Source organism: Otolemur garnettii, unplaced genomic scaffold (assembly GCF_000181295.1).
Source record: "Otolemur garnettii isolate 467f Iridium unplaced genomic scaffold, OtoGar3 scaffold00153, whole genome shotgun sequence".
In the NCBI taxonomy this organism is placed as follows: domain Eukaryota; kingdom Metazoa; phylum Chordata; class Mammalia; order Primates; family Galagidae; genus Otolemur; species Otolemur garnettii.
Window position 1 is genome coordinate 4,188,961 of NW_003852548.1, and position 21,034 is coordinate 4,209,994.

General features: G+C 43.3%; 1 protein-coding gene and 1 non-coding gene across 2 annotated transcripts in view; one reads left to right on the top strand and one right to left on the bottom strand.

Annotated features, from left to right (window-relative positions):
• SHROOM4 (shroom family member 4) overlaps positions 1-21,034 on the bottom strand; it is a 288,513-nt gene that overhangs the window by 39,512 nt on the left and 227,967 nt on the right. Inside the window, exons 3-4 of the mRNA XM_012811303.2 lie at positions 7,601-7,735; positions 2,802-5,271 (exon numbers count right to left, since the gene is read on the bottom strand). Of these exons, the coding sequence (XP_012666757.1) occupies positions 2,802-5,271; positions 7,601-7,735 (2,605 nt within the window). The remainder of the gene's footprint in view (positions 1-2,801; positions 5,272-7,600; positions 7,736-21,034) is intronic.
• On the top strand, positions 18,059-18,163 carry LOC111728379. The gene has a single exon (XR_002775692.1). It is a non-coding gene; the product is annotated as a U6 spliceosomal RNA (small nuclear RNA).

The following is a 21,034-nucleotide window of genomic DNA, read 5'->3' on the forward strand; positions in this document are numbered from 1 at the left end:
ATCCCATTTCATTGTGGGCAAGGGACTTGAACAGAAGCTTCTCTGAAGATGATAGGCCCATGGCCTACAGACACATGAAAAAATGCTCATCATCTTTAATCATCAGAGAAATGCCAATCAAAACCACTTTGAGATATCATCTAACTCCAGTTAGACTGGTTCACATAACAAAATCCCAAAACTACAGATGTTGGCGTGGATGTGGAGAAAATTGAACATTTCTGCACTGCTGGTGGGAGTACAAGCTAATACGTCCCTTTTGGAAAGAAGTATGGAGAATATTCAGAGATCTAAAAGTAGACCTGCCCTTTGATCCTGCAATTCTTCTACTAGGTGTATATCCAGAAGACAAAAAATCACTTTATACCAAAGATATTTGCACCAGATTGTTCACTGAAGCTCAATTCATAATAGCCAAGTCATGGAAGAAGCCCAAGTGCCCATCGACCCATGAATGGATTAATAAATTGTGGTATATGTACAACATGGAATATTATGCAGCCTTAAAAAAGATGGAGACTTTACCTCTTTTACATTTACATGGATGGAGCTGGAACATATCCTACTTAGTAAAGTATCTTGGGAATCAAATAAAAACTATCCCATGTACTCAGTACTATTATGAAACTAATTTACAATCAGTCACACTTTCATATGAAAAAAATAAAAAATAAAAAAAAAATAAAAGATACAAACTATCAAAGCTTACTCAAAAAATACATAATTTAACTGACTCTATATTTATTAAACAAGTTGAATTTATAGTTAAAAACCTTTTTATAGGCTGGGCACAGTGTTGCTGGTGACAGTAATTCTAGTACTCTAGGGAGGATCACTTGAGGTCAGGAGTTCTAGACAAGCCTGCGCAAGAACAGGACCCTGTTTCTACCAAAAATAGAAAAATTATCTGAGAGCAGTGGTTCATGCCTGTAGAATCAGCTACTTGGGACACTGAAGCAGGAGGATCACTTGAACCCAGGAGTTTGAGGTTGCAGTGAGCTACAATAATGTCACTGCACTATTCCCAGGATGATAGAGTAAGACTCTATTAAAAAAAGAGAAACAAGTTCCTAAAAAATTTCAGGCCCAGATGGCTGCAATGATGACTAATGATTACTTCTATCAAATATCTAAGGAAGAAATAATACCAATTCTATATAAATTCTTCCTGAAATAGAAAAGAGAAAGGAATGCTTCTCAATTTATTCTTAAGGCTAGTACTGCCTTGATAGGAAAGCCCAACAAAGATGTTAGAAGAAAACTATAGACTAAAATCTCTGATAAACATTATTTTAAAATCCTTAACAAAATATTACCAAATCAAATCTAGTGAAATACAAACAGGATAATATGTCATGACCACATGGAAATTATCTTGGCAATGCTAGGCTTGTATTTATTTCAAAAATTGATCGATGCAATTCACCATATCAATGGACTAAAAGAAAAAACTATATGATCATCTCAAAAGATAGAGAAAATATTTGTAGGCAAAATTTACTTCCCATGAAATCTAAAAATATTAAGTACATTGGCAGTGTAGATGGCTTACTATACATTTATTAGGTTTAATAAATATATGTGAATAACTCGAACCCTTATCAAGATATAGAACATTGTCATCACCCCACAAAAAAATTTTCTCATGTTCTTTTCCAGTCAATCTCTGTGTCAGCCCCCCAACCATTAGCAAGCACTGTTCTGAATTCTTACACCATGAAATAGCTGTTTTAGAAGTTCATATAAAAGGAATTGTAAAGAATGTACTCTTCTGTGTAAGACTTCCTTCATTCCTAAAGTTCCTCTTTTTCCAAGAATATATACTAAGCAGATTTATCCACTAAGTTATTTCAATGTGTGTGTCTATGCAATAGTTCAACACAGAAATTAACCTCTGATTTGAGCATACCAGCCAAAAGGTGGTGCTAGGGATGCCACCGGGAAGAATACTGGCAGTGAGCTGGTAAGGACACAGGGAATCCTCCTAGAAGTACTCTGGGGCATGATAGTGGCTTGTTTAGGATGGTAGGTCATAACCAGGGCATAGCAACAGCCAGCTTAGACCTGAGTCTCCAATAGACACACTAGAGAAGAAGGAAAGGATTTGTCCTTTGTAAAACCATAGAAGTTAGATCTCTGGAAGCAAAGCCTGGGGACATTTGTAGATTTTGCAGCTCCATATAGCTTTGAAGCAAGAAATGGAAGACAATAAGTGATATCTTGTCTCATGCAGTGGACCTGGCACTTTATATGTACAATCTCATCTGAGCCTTACAACTAAACCATGGAGCAGCCATGAATTTACTCTACTTTATAGATGAGGTAATAAAGACTTTGTTTAATATTGGCTACTTTATGAGGCAAAAATTTTTTCCCTTTAAAATTCATGTAACTTTGGGGCGGCGCCTGTGGCTCAAAGGAGTAGGGTACCAGCCCCATATACTGGAGGTGGCAGGTTCAAACCCGGCCCTGGCCAAAAACAAAACAAAACAAAACATAAAAAATCATGTAACTTCAAATTTTGGTGGTTGATTAATTTGCTTAAGGTCATACAAATATCGGTTTTATAGTCAGGATATAAATTTCAGCTCTGTGCATGTAATACAGCAAAAGTTACTTTTATCTGACTCTAAAGATGAGATAATTGCAGTTTTGGTGGGTAAATGTCTTGCTGAAGGTTACTAAGCTATCTAGTAGAGTTATATATAGTTTTAAGCAATTATAATTTTCAAATATAACAATTACAGCTTTGTCTTCAAACAGAATAATGAAGCTCACCTACCCAAGAACTGAGTCCTCACCTGCACTTTCAGCTTCCTGGGTTTCCAAGTGTTGCCAGGTGCCAAGCTGCTGTCTTCGAGGTTACTGTGTTGAGGGCTATGATAGCAAGCTGAGCACCGGATGCACTGGCGGTGGTGGCACCGGCAGTTGTAGCAGTTTGGCATCATATTTCTCTTTAGCAAGGCAGGGCAGATTTCCCCAGAACAATAAACGCATGGGTCATGGACTACAGTTCCCTGTACGTTGCAGGAGTAAGAGCAGGTCCTGTGGCAATCAAAATCACCACAGTGCAGTGGCTTACAACACATGGGATTTTCTAGACTTTTGTTTGCAAAGCATTCAGAATAAGTGGGAGTTTCTGACTGATGGGGTGACATGGAATGATACGGTTGTTCTGTGGAATGATATGATTGGTCCATGGGATGGCGCCTCAATTCCCTATAGCTGGAGCTCATTGGCTGGAAGTTTTGGTCTATAGGTTTTGGTCTCTGGGAAAAAGTCTTGTTATTACGAGTGGTTAAACCTGGCAAATGGGACATAGATAAAGATTTGCTACTCTCTTCAAAGAACTTTCTTCTGTCTGCAAAGGGCAAGAGGATGGCTTCCTCCTCAGCTTGGACAGTAGAAGCTTTCAATTCTTTGTTGTCACATGGGCTGGAAGGGCCTTCCATGGCTAGTGCCACATGAAGCTGTGGGTTATGCTCTGGAGACCATCTCCAGTGATCTCCAAGGACTCCACGGTGAACATTTGCTTTCTCGGAGTCTGAGGAAGATGGGTCAGACACTTTCCACCAGGTGTTCGGGCCCAGAGAAGACTGGCTAGGCCTCTGGCCAGGGCTTATTTGTCCCTCCAAGCCTGTCCTAGATTCATGGCTCTCAGGGGGTTGGCTGAGGCACTCTGATGACCTAGCCCTAAGTATCATGCTTTTGTTGACAAGCTTATCCCTAGGGCTAGGGTTGTTTTTATATGACAATAGAAGAGATGAACTAGAGGCAGGGGGTGGAGGACTTTTGAGGGGCTCCTGGGTTTCTTCCATTTGCTCCTTGGTGTCACACAGCTGTGACAAGGGACCCTTGCTTTTCTGGAGCTGGGCCTTTCTCCTTTGAATTTCATTGCGCAGATTGGTGGCAAAACGCTCACTCTTCCGCCGGTTTTGGATTGAGCGGCCCCGGGTTCCTCCGCTTCGCCTACCACCCATCCGGCCACATTCCTTGGGTTCACTGTCCCCTTCTTCAGTTGACTCTGTGCCACTGGCTACATTAGTGGTTGAAGAACAGTCTTTAGCTTGTTGAACAAAGGAGCCAGAGACAGAGAGCTGCTGGGTGACCAATTCACTGCTTGCTCTGCTTGCTCTGTTTGGGTCGAGGAAACCTCTTTCTGGAAGGTGTCCACTAGCCTCTCCATGTATGGAACTGCTTTGGCTCTGGTGTACTGAACCCAAAGGCCTGTCATCTACTGGTCTGGTCTTTCTTTCTTTGCTGGGCTGTTCCTGAGTTCCTCCTGTAGGGGAACATGGACTTTTCTTTCCTTTGTGGTTGCTGTGCAAAGGGGACAGAGTCCACTGGTGCCCATCCTGCCCAGTTGGGAGCTCCATCCCCGTGCTGCCTCTGGTATCAAGGTGTACATGTTGTAGGTGTGATGACAGCAGCTGTTCAGGGGCACTATGGCGATGCCTTGTGGGTCCTGTGAGGTGTGGGGGACTGCCAAAAGAAGCCTTAGCTAGCTCTACTGAAGCCTCATTGAGTGGGCTGGAATCCATGCTAAAAGTCTTGTTACAGGCTTTTGGGGATCCAACAGCTTTGGTTGATGCCTGCATCAGTAAATGGTCAGGGCCCTGCTGGCTGCATTCAGGAGACTGGCTGAGCTCACAGTTCTGATTGCCCTCACCTGTCACTTGGTCTTGTCCACTGAGGCAGCAAAACCTATTGGAGTTCCTCGGAGATAGCACTGTCTCTACACTCAGTTTCTCCTTCTGTTGCAGGGCCTCTATAGGCTCAGATACCCTGCACTGCTCTCCATTGAGGAGTTGGGCTCTGGAGGCTTGAAGGCTGTCCCGCCTCACTGGAGGTTGTGGTGGGCCCCTGAGCACCTTGGCAGGCCCTGAGTGTTGGCCCTCCTGTGGGCGGGATGACATCTGGGAGCTGGGGGTAAGGTGGCCCCCACTGGTGCGCCGGCTACCTCCTGAGGTCTCAGCCACATTAGACCGGCCATTGGTGGCCTTAGTTGGCCCTGGTCCTTGCATGATGCAGTCTGCAGAGGATGGCTCCTCTGGCCTGAGGGAAAGGGCACAGTCAGAGGCATTTGAGCTGGCTGAGAAGGAGCTGTAGGCCGAGTCACGTTGGTTGGGGTACATGTTCTGGTCAATGGGCAAGAGGTGGCCCTCATAGGTGGCTTGGCCTGGTTGCTCCAGGCTCTCCATGCTGCCAATGGAACTGCTTTTCTCGGTGCTGCAGTGCCGGGAGAGTGGACACCACTGCACACACACGTCACTGTAAGACACAAGGCACACTGATTAGTTAGCTAAGTCACCAGATCTCTTTCCCACCTGGCCAGCCTGCCATGGGAGAAGGCAGGACAATCCAGAAGTACCCATGCTACAAATGAGAGGTAGATAAGGCAAAATAGGAAGAAAGGGAAATGGTCAAGGAAATGAACACTGGGGTGCCACAAGGGCACTGTAAAATGGGAGACAAAATGACATGGAAGAAGGATGGGGAAACACCCTGAATACTAAAAGTTAAAGAACTTCATAGGGGTTATTCTGTATTTCCCTGCCACCAACAAGTCTGAAATTGCTTCTGGGCTGTCTCTGTCCCCAGGGAGTCAGCATGTGGCTCTCTGTCAGCAGAGACAATCCCAGAATATCAACATTTGAGAGAGGCCCTAAAGGGCTGATTCAATTTTAACCAGACCAATTTGTAAATCACTGGTTCTCAACTTAAGCGTATGTGATTTGATAAAGGGCTTGTTAAAACACAACAAATAACTGCGCATTATCTAGAGTTTTAGATATGGGTGGATCCTGAGAATTTGTATTTCTTAAAACTTCCCAGGTGCTCCTGGTGCTGCTGTTCTAGGGATCACACTTTTGAGACCCACTGGGTTAAAGCAGGCCCTGCAAAGGGAAGTAATTTTGAGGGAGCAATTTATTAAATGCCACCCAGCTCAACTATTGGCATAGACAAAGCTAGAATGTAGGTGTTCTTGCAAATAATAATCCTGACTATTTACTGAATACCTACCACAGGCTGGGCACTTTATAAGATTTTATTTCAAGACGAAGGGGACAGATTATTATCCCTAATTCACAACTGAGGAAACTGAAGCTTAGAGAGCTAAACTGGCAAGCTCACTAAGCTACTAAAAAAGCAGAACAGGAATTGAGCCCAGGCTTTTGTGTATACAGTGTCTTAGCTCTTCTGTCATATCATCTTTTAAACGGATGTAATAGTAATATCTATATTAGAGGGCTGCTGTATAGATGAAACTATATAATAAACAGGAAGCTTTTATCTTAGCCCAGGCACCAAGCAAGGGTTTACTACATGGCTGCTGCTGCTGTTTTAATTTTTTGTGACCGTTATCAGTATCCTCTCTACTACTAGTATTGATACTATAGTGGCCCCTGCCCACCCACACCTCCCTACCCCCACTGGTAAAGCCAAACTGGGTAGACCAAAGAAAGGGCAAGGATCATATGCAATCTTGAATTTTAAGTATCATTTCCCACACACAAAGGCAAACTGAGCCAAGTCATGCCATTAACTCTCTTTGACCAGAACTCCAGAGGTTGAAGGCTACTCTCAGAAAGGCCATAGTCCATAAAGCCAGACTTGAGCTGTGGCAGCAGCTCAACCTAGTTGAGCTAGGTCAGCTTTCCTTAATTCTTGCTCCCCGACTTGCCCTTTAGCCATTCTACTCACTTGTCTTCTGGGCTATAATTCCTTATTGGCAAGGCAACCTGCTACCCATCCCACCACCCTTCCTGCTTAAAAAAAAAATACTCAAGCAGGAGCCAAGCTCAGAATGTGTTTTTGTGTGTTCTTCCAGACCAACATTGCCTCAGCCCTGATCCGGTGGCTTCCAATGCCAAATAAAGTCTCTGAATTAGGGCAAAATCAACCCTTAGTTTGCCTGAGCCTCTTAAGCAGAAATCCTTCCTTGGAGTAAAGATCTTGTTGTGGAAGGAAAACGGCAGCCAAGGCAAAAAGCATTGCCTGCCTCTTAGGCAGCTGTTTCAACCACAACAGGCAATATCAAGATCCTTGAATTGAGCAATCATCTTTAAAGGTAGGCCCTATTATTCAGGGAGGTGTCCATTTTGAAAGCTTTGGCTCTGTGGCATAGGTGATGAACACTGGTTGAGGTCACCATACATGTATCAAAGGGCGAAAAATGAGCTCTGGGGTCCCCCTACATTAAGGAATAGGTAGATGAGGGGACTTGGGAAAAGAGACTGAGAGAGAGCAGCTAGTGAAATAGGATGAAAGGCAAGGACAGTGTGGTATCTTGTAAGCCAACTGACGTATTGCAGGGAAACATTGTCTATAACAGCGGTTCTCAACCTGTGGGTCACGACCCACAGGAAATGTATTAAATAGCCGTGGAAGGTTGAGAACCACTGGTCTAGAAGGAAAGTGGCCCAAAGACACAGAATTAGAAAGAAGCTAGGACTGAAACTTAGGTACTTTGGATTCCCACATCATTTTCCATTATACCACTCTAGGCTCCTAGCTTACAACAGGGACTAGAGCAGAGGAGGAAGAGGCCTGATTGTCCACCCTCCAGCCCATCTTGAGTAGCGGGCTCTAGACTTACCTTGTATTGCAACCAGAATGCCAGGACAAGCTGAAAGCTTCAGAAGGGAAATGCATGGTGGTGGCCGCTTCAGGGCATCCCTCCAGCAGTTTGGCCACATGCCATGAGTGTGGCCTACTGACAGGGGCGTTCCTCCTGCAGTAAGAAAGGGACAGGAAATTGGCTTAGGGGACCAGAGCTGAAATCACTTCCCAGGCAGCTTCCGCCCCCACCCCCTCTTTCCCTTCAGTGAAGTAGAACATCTTGCAAGGAGCTGGTGTGGGAATCTTAGCAGCCCTCATCAGCACTCAATACTCAAACCTCCTTCATACTAAAGATATGGAATTGCAGTTTCACAGGTCTGTTTTGTTCACAAAGTATCTTAAAGATGTAATAATAGTGGTGGACACATAGTTGATACTCAACAAATGTTTGTGGAAAAAACGAGTGCTGCTGCCCAGTGAACAGTGAGCTTCTCCTCACTTCTCTTTGAGGAAAAAAAAAATCAATCTGGCCAATCTGACCAACCTGGACAATTTTTCTCTGAGAAGGGAATAGGCAAGTGATTGACAAGTTTGCACAAGTCAATACAAGGTTGTCAATTCTCCTATTTTTACTCATTAATTCAATCAACATTTGTTGTATATTTACTGTGTACCATCTATGTATAGCTCTGAGGATAGTGAGGTAAATCTAACACAGTCTTTGCTCTTGAAAGCATACAGATTAATGAGTGACAGAGCTGATTCAAGTAAGGCATGGTAAAGGCATTGAGAGAGTGAAGGATGAGAAGGGCACAGAGGTGAGAAGCCTGAGTTTGTATGCGAAGTGGTGGCAGAGAGCCCTAACTCTGGTGAGGGAAGATAGAACAAAGTGGTAAATGGCACAGTGCTAGGCTGACAGGGAAGACTGGTTGCTAAGCAGGTCACGGTGAATAAAGGGAAACAGATCTGAGGCCATGGCCCTGAATGCAGCCACAGAGTCTGTCCAGTGCTGGGGGCTGCAGCCACAACTCTTGCACTTGACTGGCCCCTGACATACCTATATGAATAGGTGCTACCCTGGCAAGTGGAGAAGAATGTCATGGGGAAGAGCATATGCAGTGCCTGAGTAATGCTGGGAGATAAAGATATGATGGATGGGAGAGAGAATGAGAGAAGGATCAAGAGAGAGGGAGGAGACAGGGAGAGTGAGAATAGAGAGAGAACAGGGAAAGCAAGGCAGAAGGGACCAGGTAGATGACAGAGATAAGAGGGAAAGACAAATGCCAAAAAGAGAAAACTCTGAGAAAGATTCTAAAGAATAGTAGAGAGAAATGGATGACAGAGGTAGAGATGAATGATAGAGTAAGAGAAATGTGAGAAATAAGTAGATAACAGAGAGATAAACAGATAATAGATTATTTTCACCAATTTATTCGCATTAACTGAGCTGGGCTCCATACTAGGCACTGAAGGTACAGGGTTGAGTAGGATGAGGGCCCTTGCCTTCACTAAGTTTAATACCTAGTGGGATAAATTAGCTCTCTACCTGCTTGGAGCAGTAATGGACAGATTCAAGCTGGAAGATTCCATCTTAGCTAGAAATGCCCCTTGCCCCATTGGAAACAGAAGAACCCAGCAGTGGAGAGCTCTAGAGGGCTAAGGCCTAAAAATGGTAGTCATGAAAAGAATGGTCTTTCTGGGGAAAATGCAGATTGAGTGGTAACTGGTCAGACACAGACAAGGAGGTGTAGGAGGAAAGACAGGGGGAGCTGATTGTTAAAGTCAGCAACCAGAGCTACAGGTCAGCAGCAATGGCTATGACTTATGTGAAGGATGCCAGGTGACTCTCCTAGCTTTGTAACTCATTGTTCTATTACAGATTTCCAAGTGCCCAGAGGGAAGGCTGAAGACACACGGCGACCTTGGGGGCTATGCTTACTCCAGAGTCTCAGGCACAAAGCCAGGCTGCTGGGAAGCCTCTCTTCCTGCTGTTACGAGGTAGTTATCTGCTTGGCAACTATTGAGCAAGCACCTACTAGTTATAACACTATGTATTGCTAGGTACTATATACCACGTGCATCTACTATGAAATATGCTTTTAATCGCTGAGGATATAGTGGGCATCAGGGTACTTCTCCTATTTCAGGCCATTCCTCCATATTCAGGATTCTCTAAGTTCTTCTGAGTCTAGGCTTAAAAATGTGGGTAATCAGCCTTGATGCTACCTTTTCCCTAAATGTCCAATCCCACACCAAATTCTACTGATTCTCTGTCCCTAATTTGTTCTCTCTCTATTATCACTGTGACAATTACACAGAATTATATCTGTCCTCCCATAACCCATCACAACCCTCTGTTCTAGTCCAGACCCTTGACAATTTATGTACAAAATATTGCTTCCATCTGCCAGCCAGTCTCCCCTTGTTCCACCTGCACTTACCATTTTCGAATCATACCATATTCAACACCAACTGAATTGGAGCAACTATGCATCTAATGTAAACTGGATCAGACTTTCAAAGTCTTCTACAAGCTATCTTTACCCATCCAGTTCAATTTCTCATGTCTCTGCTCAAATCACACACTATAACCAGTTCTATCGCTTTCTGACTCTGTGACTTTGCTGCTGATTTTCCAGTAGAATCTAGTACAGGCTCCAGAGTTGAATCACCTTGGCTTGACTATCATATCTACCACTTATTAGCTCTGTTCACTTCTCAGAGTCCTAGTTTTCATGGCAGTAAAGTGGGGGGTAATAGCACCTATATAATGGGGTTGTTTAAAGATCAAATGAGACAACATGTATCAAGTGCTTTAGAACTGAGACAGGCAAGCCCTCAATCCAAACAGTGGTTATTATGACTGTTCCTTTGCCTAGAATGTATCTTATCCTTTTCCTAACCTAAATTCTATCTGTTTTTCAAGATACTGCTTAAGGACCATCTTTTCCATGGAGCTTGTTCTGAGTAATCTGGCCCTTACAATTTAGTCCATAATAATGCGATACTTTGTATTGCTTGTTATCATTTCATGTATACTAGTCTCATTCTACAAACTATGCCAAGCCAGGAGGCAATGAGACAAAATGAGTGAGACAGATCTAGGTTCAAATTCTAACTCTACCACTTTAGATGTATGTATGTGCAAGTCACTTAACCCATCTGAACTTTGGTTTTCTATTTGAGAAAAAGAACATTAACCCTTACCTAGGTAGATTATTACCAGGATTAGAGATAATATTCTCAAATCACCTGAGCCACAGCCTGACACATAGCACATAGTTAGTAAATAGTAGATACTATAATAATGATTATTAGGTTAGACTTGTCCTATTGATAGCTTAAGAGTACTCACACCAAGAGTATCTAAATCTGTCCATACATTGTTAAGGTTCTGTTGTATTACTTCCTTCTACACTTTGAAATGTAGCTTACAAAGGCTCCTTACTCTCCTTACTCCTTACTCTCCTTACTCTCTCTAGGGTTTGTCTAGGAGTAAGAAATAATCCTAAAAGAGGTAGAAGGGGGAAGTGGGGACTTTGGGGACAGTGGGAGAAAATCAAAGGGTGGAAGGAGAAAAATCCAAAGGAACTGAAGCCAGAGGTAGAGGCTTCTAACATAGTTTGGGAAAGGAAAGGCAAGTATAGGGTCTACTATTTGGCCTGTTATTATTCCTGGATAGTCCTAGACTTGGAGTCAGTCCACACTTGCATTCAAATCTTAGTTATGTGACCTTAGTTAGGTCACTTCTCTGAGTTGTGGATTCTATATTTATTTTCTATTTTCTATTCTTATTTATCTATAAAATTGGAGCAATAACCATCTCTTTCTCATGGGTTACGATCTGGGTTGAATGCAGTTCTATATGCGAAATCAATCCGCATCATATCTGCCATAGATATTTGATAAACTTTTATAAAACAGTAGGGACTATTTATTGACTACTTAAGATGTACCAGGCACTGGGCACTTCACATGCATTAACATCACTCCAACCGTATGCAGTAAGAGCCATTATTATCCCCATTTTACAAATGGAGAAACAGAGATGCAGAAAGCTTAAGTGCTTTTCCAAGAGCATACAAGTAGTAACCAGCAGATTTGGGATCAAGACATAGATCCTGCAGCTCTTTCTACAGTATCACAACCCCTCCTCCCCAAAGAGAAGTCTATCTCAAAAAGCTTATATACCTGAGGTATTCCATAGTTATTCCTCTGAGAAGCAATCAGAAAAGGAAGGTCTTAGTAGTTCAATAGTTGAACTCATCCCCTCTACCTAGGGATGAGGGCTGAGGAGAAATAAATAGAGGGGTAATAAAATGCCAACTAGCCACCATGAAGCTCCAGGGCTAGATATGGAGGCAACGACCCCAGCATTTGTCCTTTCTTCTAAGGTCAGTTCAGTTACTATCATTAAACACACTCTTCATCATTAACTAGTCCAAAATGCCTTTCTTAAAAAGCAAATAGAAAGGGACAGTGAAGAAAGAATACAGGAGAGGGAGAGGAACAGCAGCCATGGCTACTGGCTGTACCTACCATAGAAGTTGCCCAGGGTGGAGAGATGGCTTTAGGAGAAAGTGATGTATCCAGCTAGCTCAGACTCCCAGTGACCTTCCAGCCTTCCAGTCAGTGTCATCCCTTAGTTGAAACCCATCTTCCCTCCAGTTAAGACCTTCTGGTGTGAGAAGCCATCAGCCCTAGATCATGAATGTGATCCAAGAGGCTCAGGCAGGTCCCAGTTCCAAGAACCAGAAGCAGTAGTACTAAAGGAAAGGGATGGTCACCAGCCTGCTTGGGCCTACATGTGGCCACAGCCTTGGGAAATGAAAGCCAGTGTCAAGAGCTGGACAGGAGTGAAGACAGGCTCTAGGGACCAGCCACCACCCTGGTAGCAAAGGGAAGGATGAAAGGCAGTTCCAGCAGCATAAACAGCCCCCCCCTGCTCCCTACTCCAACCTCCTCTGAGGCCTGGCCCACCCCCTCTTCAGCTCAGAGGCCAATAAGGAAGCTGGGCCCCCAGCCACTGTTAGAATTCAGGAAAGGAGTAAGGAAATGATGTTTGGGAAAGATAAAGCGGGTGTCTGAAAAGAATTTTTAAAAATACACGTAAGTGAGAGAGAAAAATACCCCAGACACATACACTTAAAAGAATTCCTGTGCTTCCTGAACTGAGTTGACCCCACCCAGCCATCTCTACAGATCCTCTGGGTCTCAGAAAAGGAAATCCCAGATCAGCCAGGCCTAGCAGCCCCAGGTCCTGAGGAGTAGCACTGTAGTAGATTTTATATAAGTGGGGGCATGTGACTTAAAGATTTTCCAGGGTGAAGGTCCTGTGGAGGACTAAGGCTCACAGACATTATGGACTGTGTTTACTGGGTTATTACTTCTTATGGGCACTTGGGCAGATCCCCTCCAAAATTCACTTTCATGTTACAGTCTCCAACTCCAGAAGAGGTGCCCATGAGCAATGCTGGAATAATGGCTCTTGGAGTTAGCATCCCTGCATCTGCTATGAATTCACTCTGACCTCGGGTAACTTACTCTCTCTTGCTAGGATTCTGTTTCCTCTTTCTGCAAATCAAAACACTGAACTCATTTGTCACAAATAACCCTTCTAGGTATAGCAAGCTATAATGTAGTAGTCCTAGGACACACATGGGGCTCCAAATGATGCCCTCATTGACCATTGCAATAACCAGAACCCAGAGCAGCCCTCCACAGATTTGTTGTACCTCCTACGCCCAGGTTCAGGCATCAGATTTTAATCTCTCTTGGAGATAGAAAGGTAGGGTTTTCCCTTCACTAGTATCCCTGTCACCCACTCAGTTTTCCTTGGCCTCCGGCCCCAATTCCAGTAATTTCTGGCCCTTGAGAGGGCTTATGCAAGCTCCCTCAGGACAAGAAGTATGGTAGGTCTTTCTTCTCTGGGGAATCATGTCTTAAGGTCCCTTCCCCTTTCTTCCTTCTGTACCTCACAGGGAAATCTGGACTGACTTTTTATCAATCATGTATGGTAGTACTGGATGGGGGAAGTTTTAGCAGCTTTGGGAGGCATATAGATCTGGCTTGGAGTCTCAGCTTTACCATTCACTGGTTGTTTGGCCTTAGACATGTCACCAAACTTTATTTCCTTCACTAGAAAACATGCCTGGCATGTGACAGGTGCTAAATAAATTGTATCTGTTTTGTCCTCTCCTCAAAATAATAATGGGTAAGGTACTGTTAGTAGCAAAACAACTTATTTCTTTAGTTCAAATAAAGATGAAAAAGAAACTCACCAACAAAATAAAGAGCAGCTGGTTTGTTAGCAGTCTGACCTTTGCAATGGTAAGTTAGAGCTGAGGAAATGGTGACTAGAGGTGCATGCAGTGTTTGTGGGGCTGGCCGAGGTAGGGAGGCAGAATAGGAGTATGAGAGTTGGGTCGTCACCAGATGAGGGGGTGGGCAGGTGGGCACAAACGGCATACTCTTGAGAAAGCCTTGGGTACGGGAAGACAAGAGAGGAACTTGAACAGTTTGGCAAGTTTGGGGTTTGGGGCAGAGGCTGGGAGATGGGTTAAGGGGTAAGGGTAAGGGGCCCTCTCCCACTTAGCACAGCAGAGTTTCAGGTAACATGACCAACTATGACTTCCTATGCTCAGGGAACAGTAAAGATGACTGCTTCTCTTCCAAGCACTTGGAGGACAAGAACTTGGCATGGGAGGCCAAAAAGGTGAGCACATGCAGGGAGAAGTGGCAAATAAGCCAGAAGCTGATTCCTAGAAAAGCCTTTGTAAAGACTTTGTGAGAGGTAGATCATTTCAGGAAGGAGTCAGTCTTCAGCTGTTCTAGTCAGCTGTCACTCCAGGGCACACTACCTGTCTCTGAGCCTGGCTCTCACCAGGCCCCTCAAGAGAATTTGGTGGGAAAGGGCTAGCAGAAAAAGAACCACAGCTCTTCTCCAACACAGCGCAATAAGGAAAATGTGACCCCTGTTGCTCAGCCTGAGGTCTGGGACATCAGGTAGTGTGGGTCCTTTCCACTTTTGAAAGTGTTTGGATAAGGAGAAGCACTCTTTAGTGCTCTTTGATTAGCTCTGTTTAGTTTCCGTGGCTCTTCCAACCTCCCTGCGAACAGCACATTCCACCTGCCTCACATGAAGGAGCCCAGGCTCATTCTAGCTGGCTCAGCAGGAAGGGAAGCTTGCAGACAGGCCAGGGGACAGAACAATGCATGACTTGTTTATCTGACAGAGGAGGGGAAAAGTTCCTCCACTGCTTGATCACCATGGAGGAACACAGAGCTGTGAATGGCCACCCCCATCCTACTGTTGATCAGGAAACTCTTCCTTATTATAGACCCAACCAAAGGGGAAATGTGTCTCTGTGTGTGTGTGTGCTCACGTGTGTAATTTTAAAGAGAACTTTCAGGGCACTGGCTTTATTGCCAGTATGGAAAGTTATAATCTGGGTTGTCTGAGAGATTGTGTGCTTTCTGGAGAAGGTGCTTCTGATACTCATTTCTGCCTCTCTACCTCTCATCCTCTCTGAATAGCCAGGTCAAGTTCTTCCATGTAAATCTGCTAGATCCTCTTCTCCACTCCCTACCTCAGGATCCATCCCTGGCTAAAAAGAAACCCAGGGTAGGGAATGAGAAAGGAAGGGAATGTTGGGATGGAAATAAGAAAAAAAACTCCTCCACATGTTGTGGTGTGTTGGGGTGCTCTTTGGCTTTCTGTATGTCCCCAATAACTTCACCTACCTAGGGCCATTACATTTTACCTTCTGCTTCCATTTCTGCATTTTTACACTGGAATTTTTAAAACACAATAGTAACTCTTTTACCAAAGGACCATGGAAGGAAGTAACCATACTGATGACTCAGGAGAACTTTGCAAATATCAAGGGCTAGAGAAATGTTTAGTAGTTCAGAAATGCAATACTCAGAATTTTCTTTCAGAGCAATTTCTAGGTTTTCTGTGTATAGTTTGATAAAACATATCTACCATAGACTATTTCTTGCCAATGATCCTAAAGGCAAAGAGGTAGATAGTGCATATTTTTCAGCTTCTAAAAGCAATGGGAGCAAGAACCTGAAATGAAATGAATTTCTGAATAAGGGCACTTTCTCCTTTACCCTCTCCATACAAAGCTAAGTGTGAAACATCAGAGAGCTGAGGGAGACATCACAGGAGCATACAGGGAAAATGGTAGCAAGTTCACAGAGCACCATATGACTCAATAGATGACCTTAAAGTTTTTGTCATGATGCCCAATTTCCTGAACCAACACCCAAAGTGATAAAGCAGGTGGAGGATGTTTGTCCTCCAGCTCTGGTTTCTATCAGTAATATTTATAGCATTCCTTGGGAAGGAAGCCTCAAGAATAATATAATGCTTCTTTTCTTCCTCCTTTAACCTCATTATCTCCTTCAGCTCAAACTCACTGTTGGACATACTACTTTTCAGGGGTCTAATGGGATCCGCAAAGGTTTTTCCAAGAGTCAAATCTCAAAGCTTTTAGAACTACTTCTAACCATTCAAGTCATTTGCACTACTAAAGACATGGAGCCCTAAGACAATAGCCAACAACAGCTGGGACCACATTAGGAAAAATAGCACCCAGGCACTCTGCTTTGAACACACATGACGAGGAAGGGCCAATATTCAGCAGAGCTAGAGTGCCATAAGGAAAGTGTACAGTAGCAGGAGATGAGGTTGGAGAGATACATAGGCCAGATCATGGAGTTTTCAAAAGCTAAGGTAAGCTTTGGATTTTATTCTCAGTTAAATAGGAAGCTGTTAGAGGTTGTACAACAGGGGACTAACATGATCTAAGCTTTATAAAGGTCTCACTTAGCTGATGGATTTGGGGAGGAGGGCAAGAGTAGAACCAGAGAACCAGTTTAAAAAGCTCTTCGAGGTAAGAGGTAGTGATGTTTTGTTCTAGGAAGGTAACAGTAGGGATAGGGAAAAGAGGTTTTGTTACAGATATTTTGAAGAGATAGAGCTGACAGTACTTGTTGATGGAGTGAATGTAGAGAGTGAAGGAAAAGGAATAAGCCAGGAAACTTGGGTCATCTGGCATCTGTGCCTTCTTAGCACAGGATACATTCCCGAAACTGAGTCATTCAATAGCTCTAAAAAAACAATTGGCAGTCTTTACCATTGTTTAATCCAAGTATTTATGGAGCACTTATCTATATTTAAGATGCTTGGAGAGGTATACTGGGGAACACACCATGGTAAAGAATGATATAATCCTTGTGCTCAAGGAATTTACAGTGTGATAGATGGTGGAACAAAATTAACTAAAGATGACAGAGTGGCATAAGCAGAAGAAAGAAGAGGTATACTGGGGAACACACCATGGTAAAGAATGATATAATCCTTGTGCTCAAGGAATTTACAGTGTGATAGATGGTGGAACAAAATTAACTAAAGATGACAGAGTGGCATAAGCAGAAGAAAGAAAGTGCTAACAAAATGAGAGCTAAAAGAAAGGCCACAGTTGATTGTATCAAGGGAGGCTTTATAGAGCCTCTAAGCTAATTTTGGAAGCATAAGTACAATTGCAACTGGAGAAGACTAGGAGAGAGGCCATTCCAAGTTTTCATTACCAGAAGTGGGAAGGGTGTGGATACACCAAAGAATGAAAACAGTTTCTATAAAGTGCAGAGGAAGTCAAATAAGAATTATGCAAGAGCACGGTAGGCCTTCAGTGTCAGGTTAAAACACTTACTCTTTACAATATATCAGGCAAGAGACAGGCCTTGGAGGTAGCAAACTAGGACAGCAACATGGTACAAGTGGTAGTTTAGGAGGATTTTTCTCATAGCCCATGTGTAGGGCAAATTATGTGGATAAATACTGAAAGCTTGGAGAAGTGAGGAGGCCAGTGTTGCAGATGCAATAAAATATAAAACTAGAGTAATAGCAGTGGGGATGGGGCAGAAAGGTTCAGAGAGAACCAACAGGGTTGTATTACTAACTAGATAAGGAGGAAAGAGAGGAGATGGCTGTGAAGGGTGGTATCACTAATCTAGGTAGGGAAGTTGTGGGCAGGAGCTGGTTTCAGGAGACATGAGTTTGATTTCTGACATGAGTTTGTTATGTTGGCAAATTCTGTAGGTGAACGTGCCCAGTGAGTATCTTGACATTTGGGCTACAGTGCTAGAAAAAGATTAGGATAGTTGTCACTATCCACAGAAAGGAAGCAGCTGATGCTGTTGCAGTGAATGTGACTGCCCATAGTGACTGTGTGCAAAGGAGATGGAGGATGACAGATCTCTAAGAAACATCTATAGTTCAGGCAAGAGAGGAAGAAGATATGGTGAAAGAAACAGAATGATAAAATGCCATTTTCAATGATATTGGCAATAACTTTTTAGATGTGTTGGTGAACTTGTGGGAAAAAAGTCATCCTTATGCATTTCTGGGAGGGAATGGAAATAGGTACACACTAGCTAGAGGGAATTTTGGCATATGTTATCAGGATACTTATAATGTTTCTACTGTGCTTGTTTTGGATGTCATACTAAAATTACAATGATACAGAGATTATTAGCGTGGTCCCTACACAAGGATGACATGCAAATTTGTGAAGTGCTCCATATTTTGTTCTGGAATTAGTGGTAATGGTTTCACCACCTTACAAATACATTAAAAACCATTGAATTACACACGTGAAGTAGTGAATTTCATAGGATGTGAATTACATTTGTTTTCAGAAACATTCTTAACCTATGGTTCAGTCTTCCCACTCCAAGGATTCTATCCTAAGAAAGCAATTAGAAATGTGCATGTTGATTTATGTATACCAAGTATCATCTACTACAGGATTGTTCATAATAGTCAAATTAGGAATATCCTAACTGTCCAACATTTAGGATGAATTAGGTAAAATACTGTACATCCACATGAAGGATTAATAATTTGCCATTAAAAACTATATCTCTGAAGACTACATAATGATCTTGAAAAGGGCTAAAATATATAAGGGCAAGTGAAAAAAATAGTACACAAACTTGAACAACCCAATTCAAAAAATACACAGACGTGCCCCCAAAATGTATACTTATTTTAAGAAAGGAATAAACTATTAAATTTGTAATACTCAAGTTGCATATAACTTCTGCAATGACAAGAGGTGCTCAACCTGACTTGCAGTCATCTTTTGTTATCAATATATATTGAGTATTACAAATTTAATACATTGTTTTCCTTTCTTAAGATGTGTATACATTTTTTGGTACCCTCTGTATATGCATATACATACATATTCATATAAAATATACATATATTAGGGCAGTACCTGTGGCTCAAATGTGTAGGATGCCAGCCCCATATACCAGACATGGTGGGTTCAAACCTGGCCCTGGCCAAAAACTGCAAAATATAAATATATATATATACACACACACACACACACACTCATATTGAAAATTTGGATGTAAATGTGCTAATATCTTAATATCTTACCAGTGGGTATTTACTTTTGTGTGGTGGGATTAATGGTCATCATTCTTATTCATACTTAAAAAAAAAGTCCCAGGGGGCAGAGACAAGATGGCGGACTGCAGCCAGCTTTTTACAGAAGCTCCCGTCCAGAAGGAGGCTTAAAGGACAGAAGTTTAGCAAGGGAGCTGATGGTTTGGAGCAGAGCTGAGAGAGAAGATTGAAGAGCCCACTTCAACCTTCCTGAGGTGAGCTGTAACCCCAAAAATACAAGCAAAAGGTACAAAATCCACCACTAAGTGGATGGGAGTCCCCTCCCCCACAACAAGGGCTCGCAGTTTACTCCATGCAAACAAGCGAGCAGAGTTCAAACTTCCTCCCACTCTATCCCATGGGAGAGACCCTCTAAAAACTGGACCTCCTACCCCTGCTGGCATGCCACGGCACCCTCCGGCCAGGCATAAAACTGTAAAACTGTATAAAACAGTATATATTCCCCACCTGCAACATTGAACTCTGAGGAGTCCTCACCCACCCACTCTGAGGTCTGGAGGTTTGTTACCTACGGAGTCCAGATTCTTGGGCATCTCCTTGAGAGAAGTGGAGGGGGAAAGGGCTGGTGCTGCTCTGTGCCTACTATGGCACAGGAGTGAGGAGAAGAAAGTTGGCTCGGAGGAAGCCAATATACCAACAGTGGCATCCTGAGTTGTGAACTGACACCATTCCAGCCCTGTCTCTCTGGGAAACCAGAGGTTCCAGTCAGCAGCCATAGGTAGAACTCTGATAACTTTTGTAAGTAAAGAGCCCATTAGCACCAGACCTCAGGGTAATATAGCTGAGACAAAGGCAGTGGGCAGGCAGAGGCTGGAATTGATACCTGAGTGTAAACTGCTATTTGTCTGCTGCCCAGAGCTGAATGCAGCCTCTGACTTGCAGAAGAATCTAGCCGGACAGAAGCCTAATTCAAACACGCAAGGCCTCCCCTGCTGAATTTAGATTTCTGGCTGATTTTGCCAGTCGTAAACCCTGGGAGCAGTTGCCTACTGGAGTGAATAGGGTCACAGACCTGGGGGATTATGAGTGGCTGGGTGCAAGGTGGGGAATGAGGTATTAACCTTCCCAGACTAACCCATCTGCTGCGTGAGTCCCTTTGCCATCACGGAGCACCGGAGCAAGTTATATCCGAGCTATAAGCAGACCCCTCTTATCTAGCTGCCAGAAACATTTGAACTTTTCCACCTGAAACGGGTGCTGACTGGGACAACTGATTTGGACCCCTTAAACCTGGCAGACCACCCAGGGACTATTCAAAGGGGGCACCCTGGGTGTACAGTTGAGGGAAGGTTTGATTTTCCTTGCCCAATTGTTGTTTGTGGGGGACATGGCGACCTAATTGCTGGTATTTCTCCACAGCAGAGACTTCAACCAAGAGTAACTGAATCACCAGGGTAGGACAGAGACGAGCTGAAAATAAGACAGAGCCACTTAGCCTCACCACACCAAGCAGGTCCCCAGTCTCTCAGGCTGAAACACCATACAGGTCCGTGACAAACTTCAAGGGGAAAAGTCAAACAGGGTAAAACAATCATGGGGTGGAATCAGTGGAAAAGCTCTGGTAATATGAATAACCAGAGTAGATCAACCCCCCCAAGAAAGGATGTGGGTGGTAATATGAATAACCAGAGTAGGTCAACTCCCCCAAGAAAGGAGGTGGCAGATGAAACTGAAGATCCCCTTTATAAACAATGGCTGAGATGTCAGAAATTGAATTCAGAATTTGGATTGCAAATAAGATAAACAGAATAGAGGCAAAGATAGAAGTAGGAATTCAAGGAGCGTTCCAAAAGTTCACTCAAGAATTCAATGAATTCAAAGACAAAACCACCAAAGATTTTGAAACATTAAGAGATGAGATTGCAGCCTTCAAAGATTTGAAAAATACAGTACAATCTCTTGGTAACAGAGTGCAAGAGGCAGAAGAAAGGATCTCAGATGTAGAAGACAAAGCTTCTGAATATGTCCAAATGTCCAAAG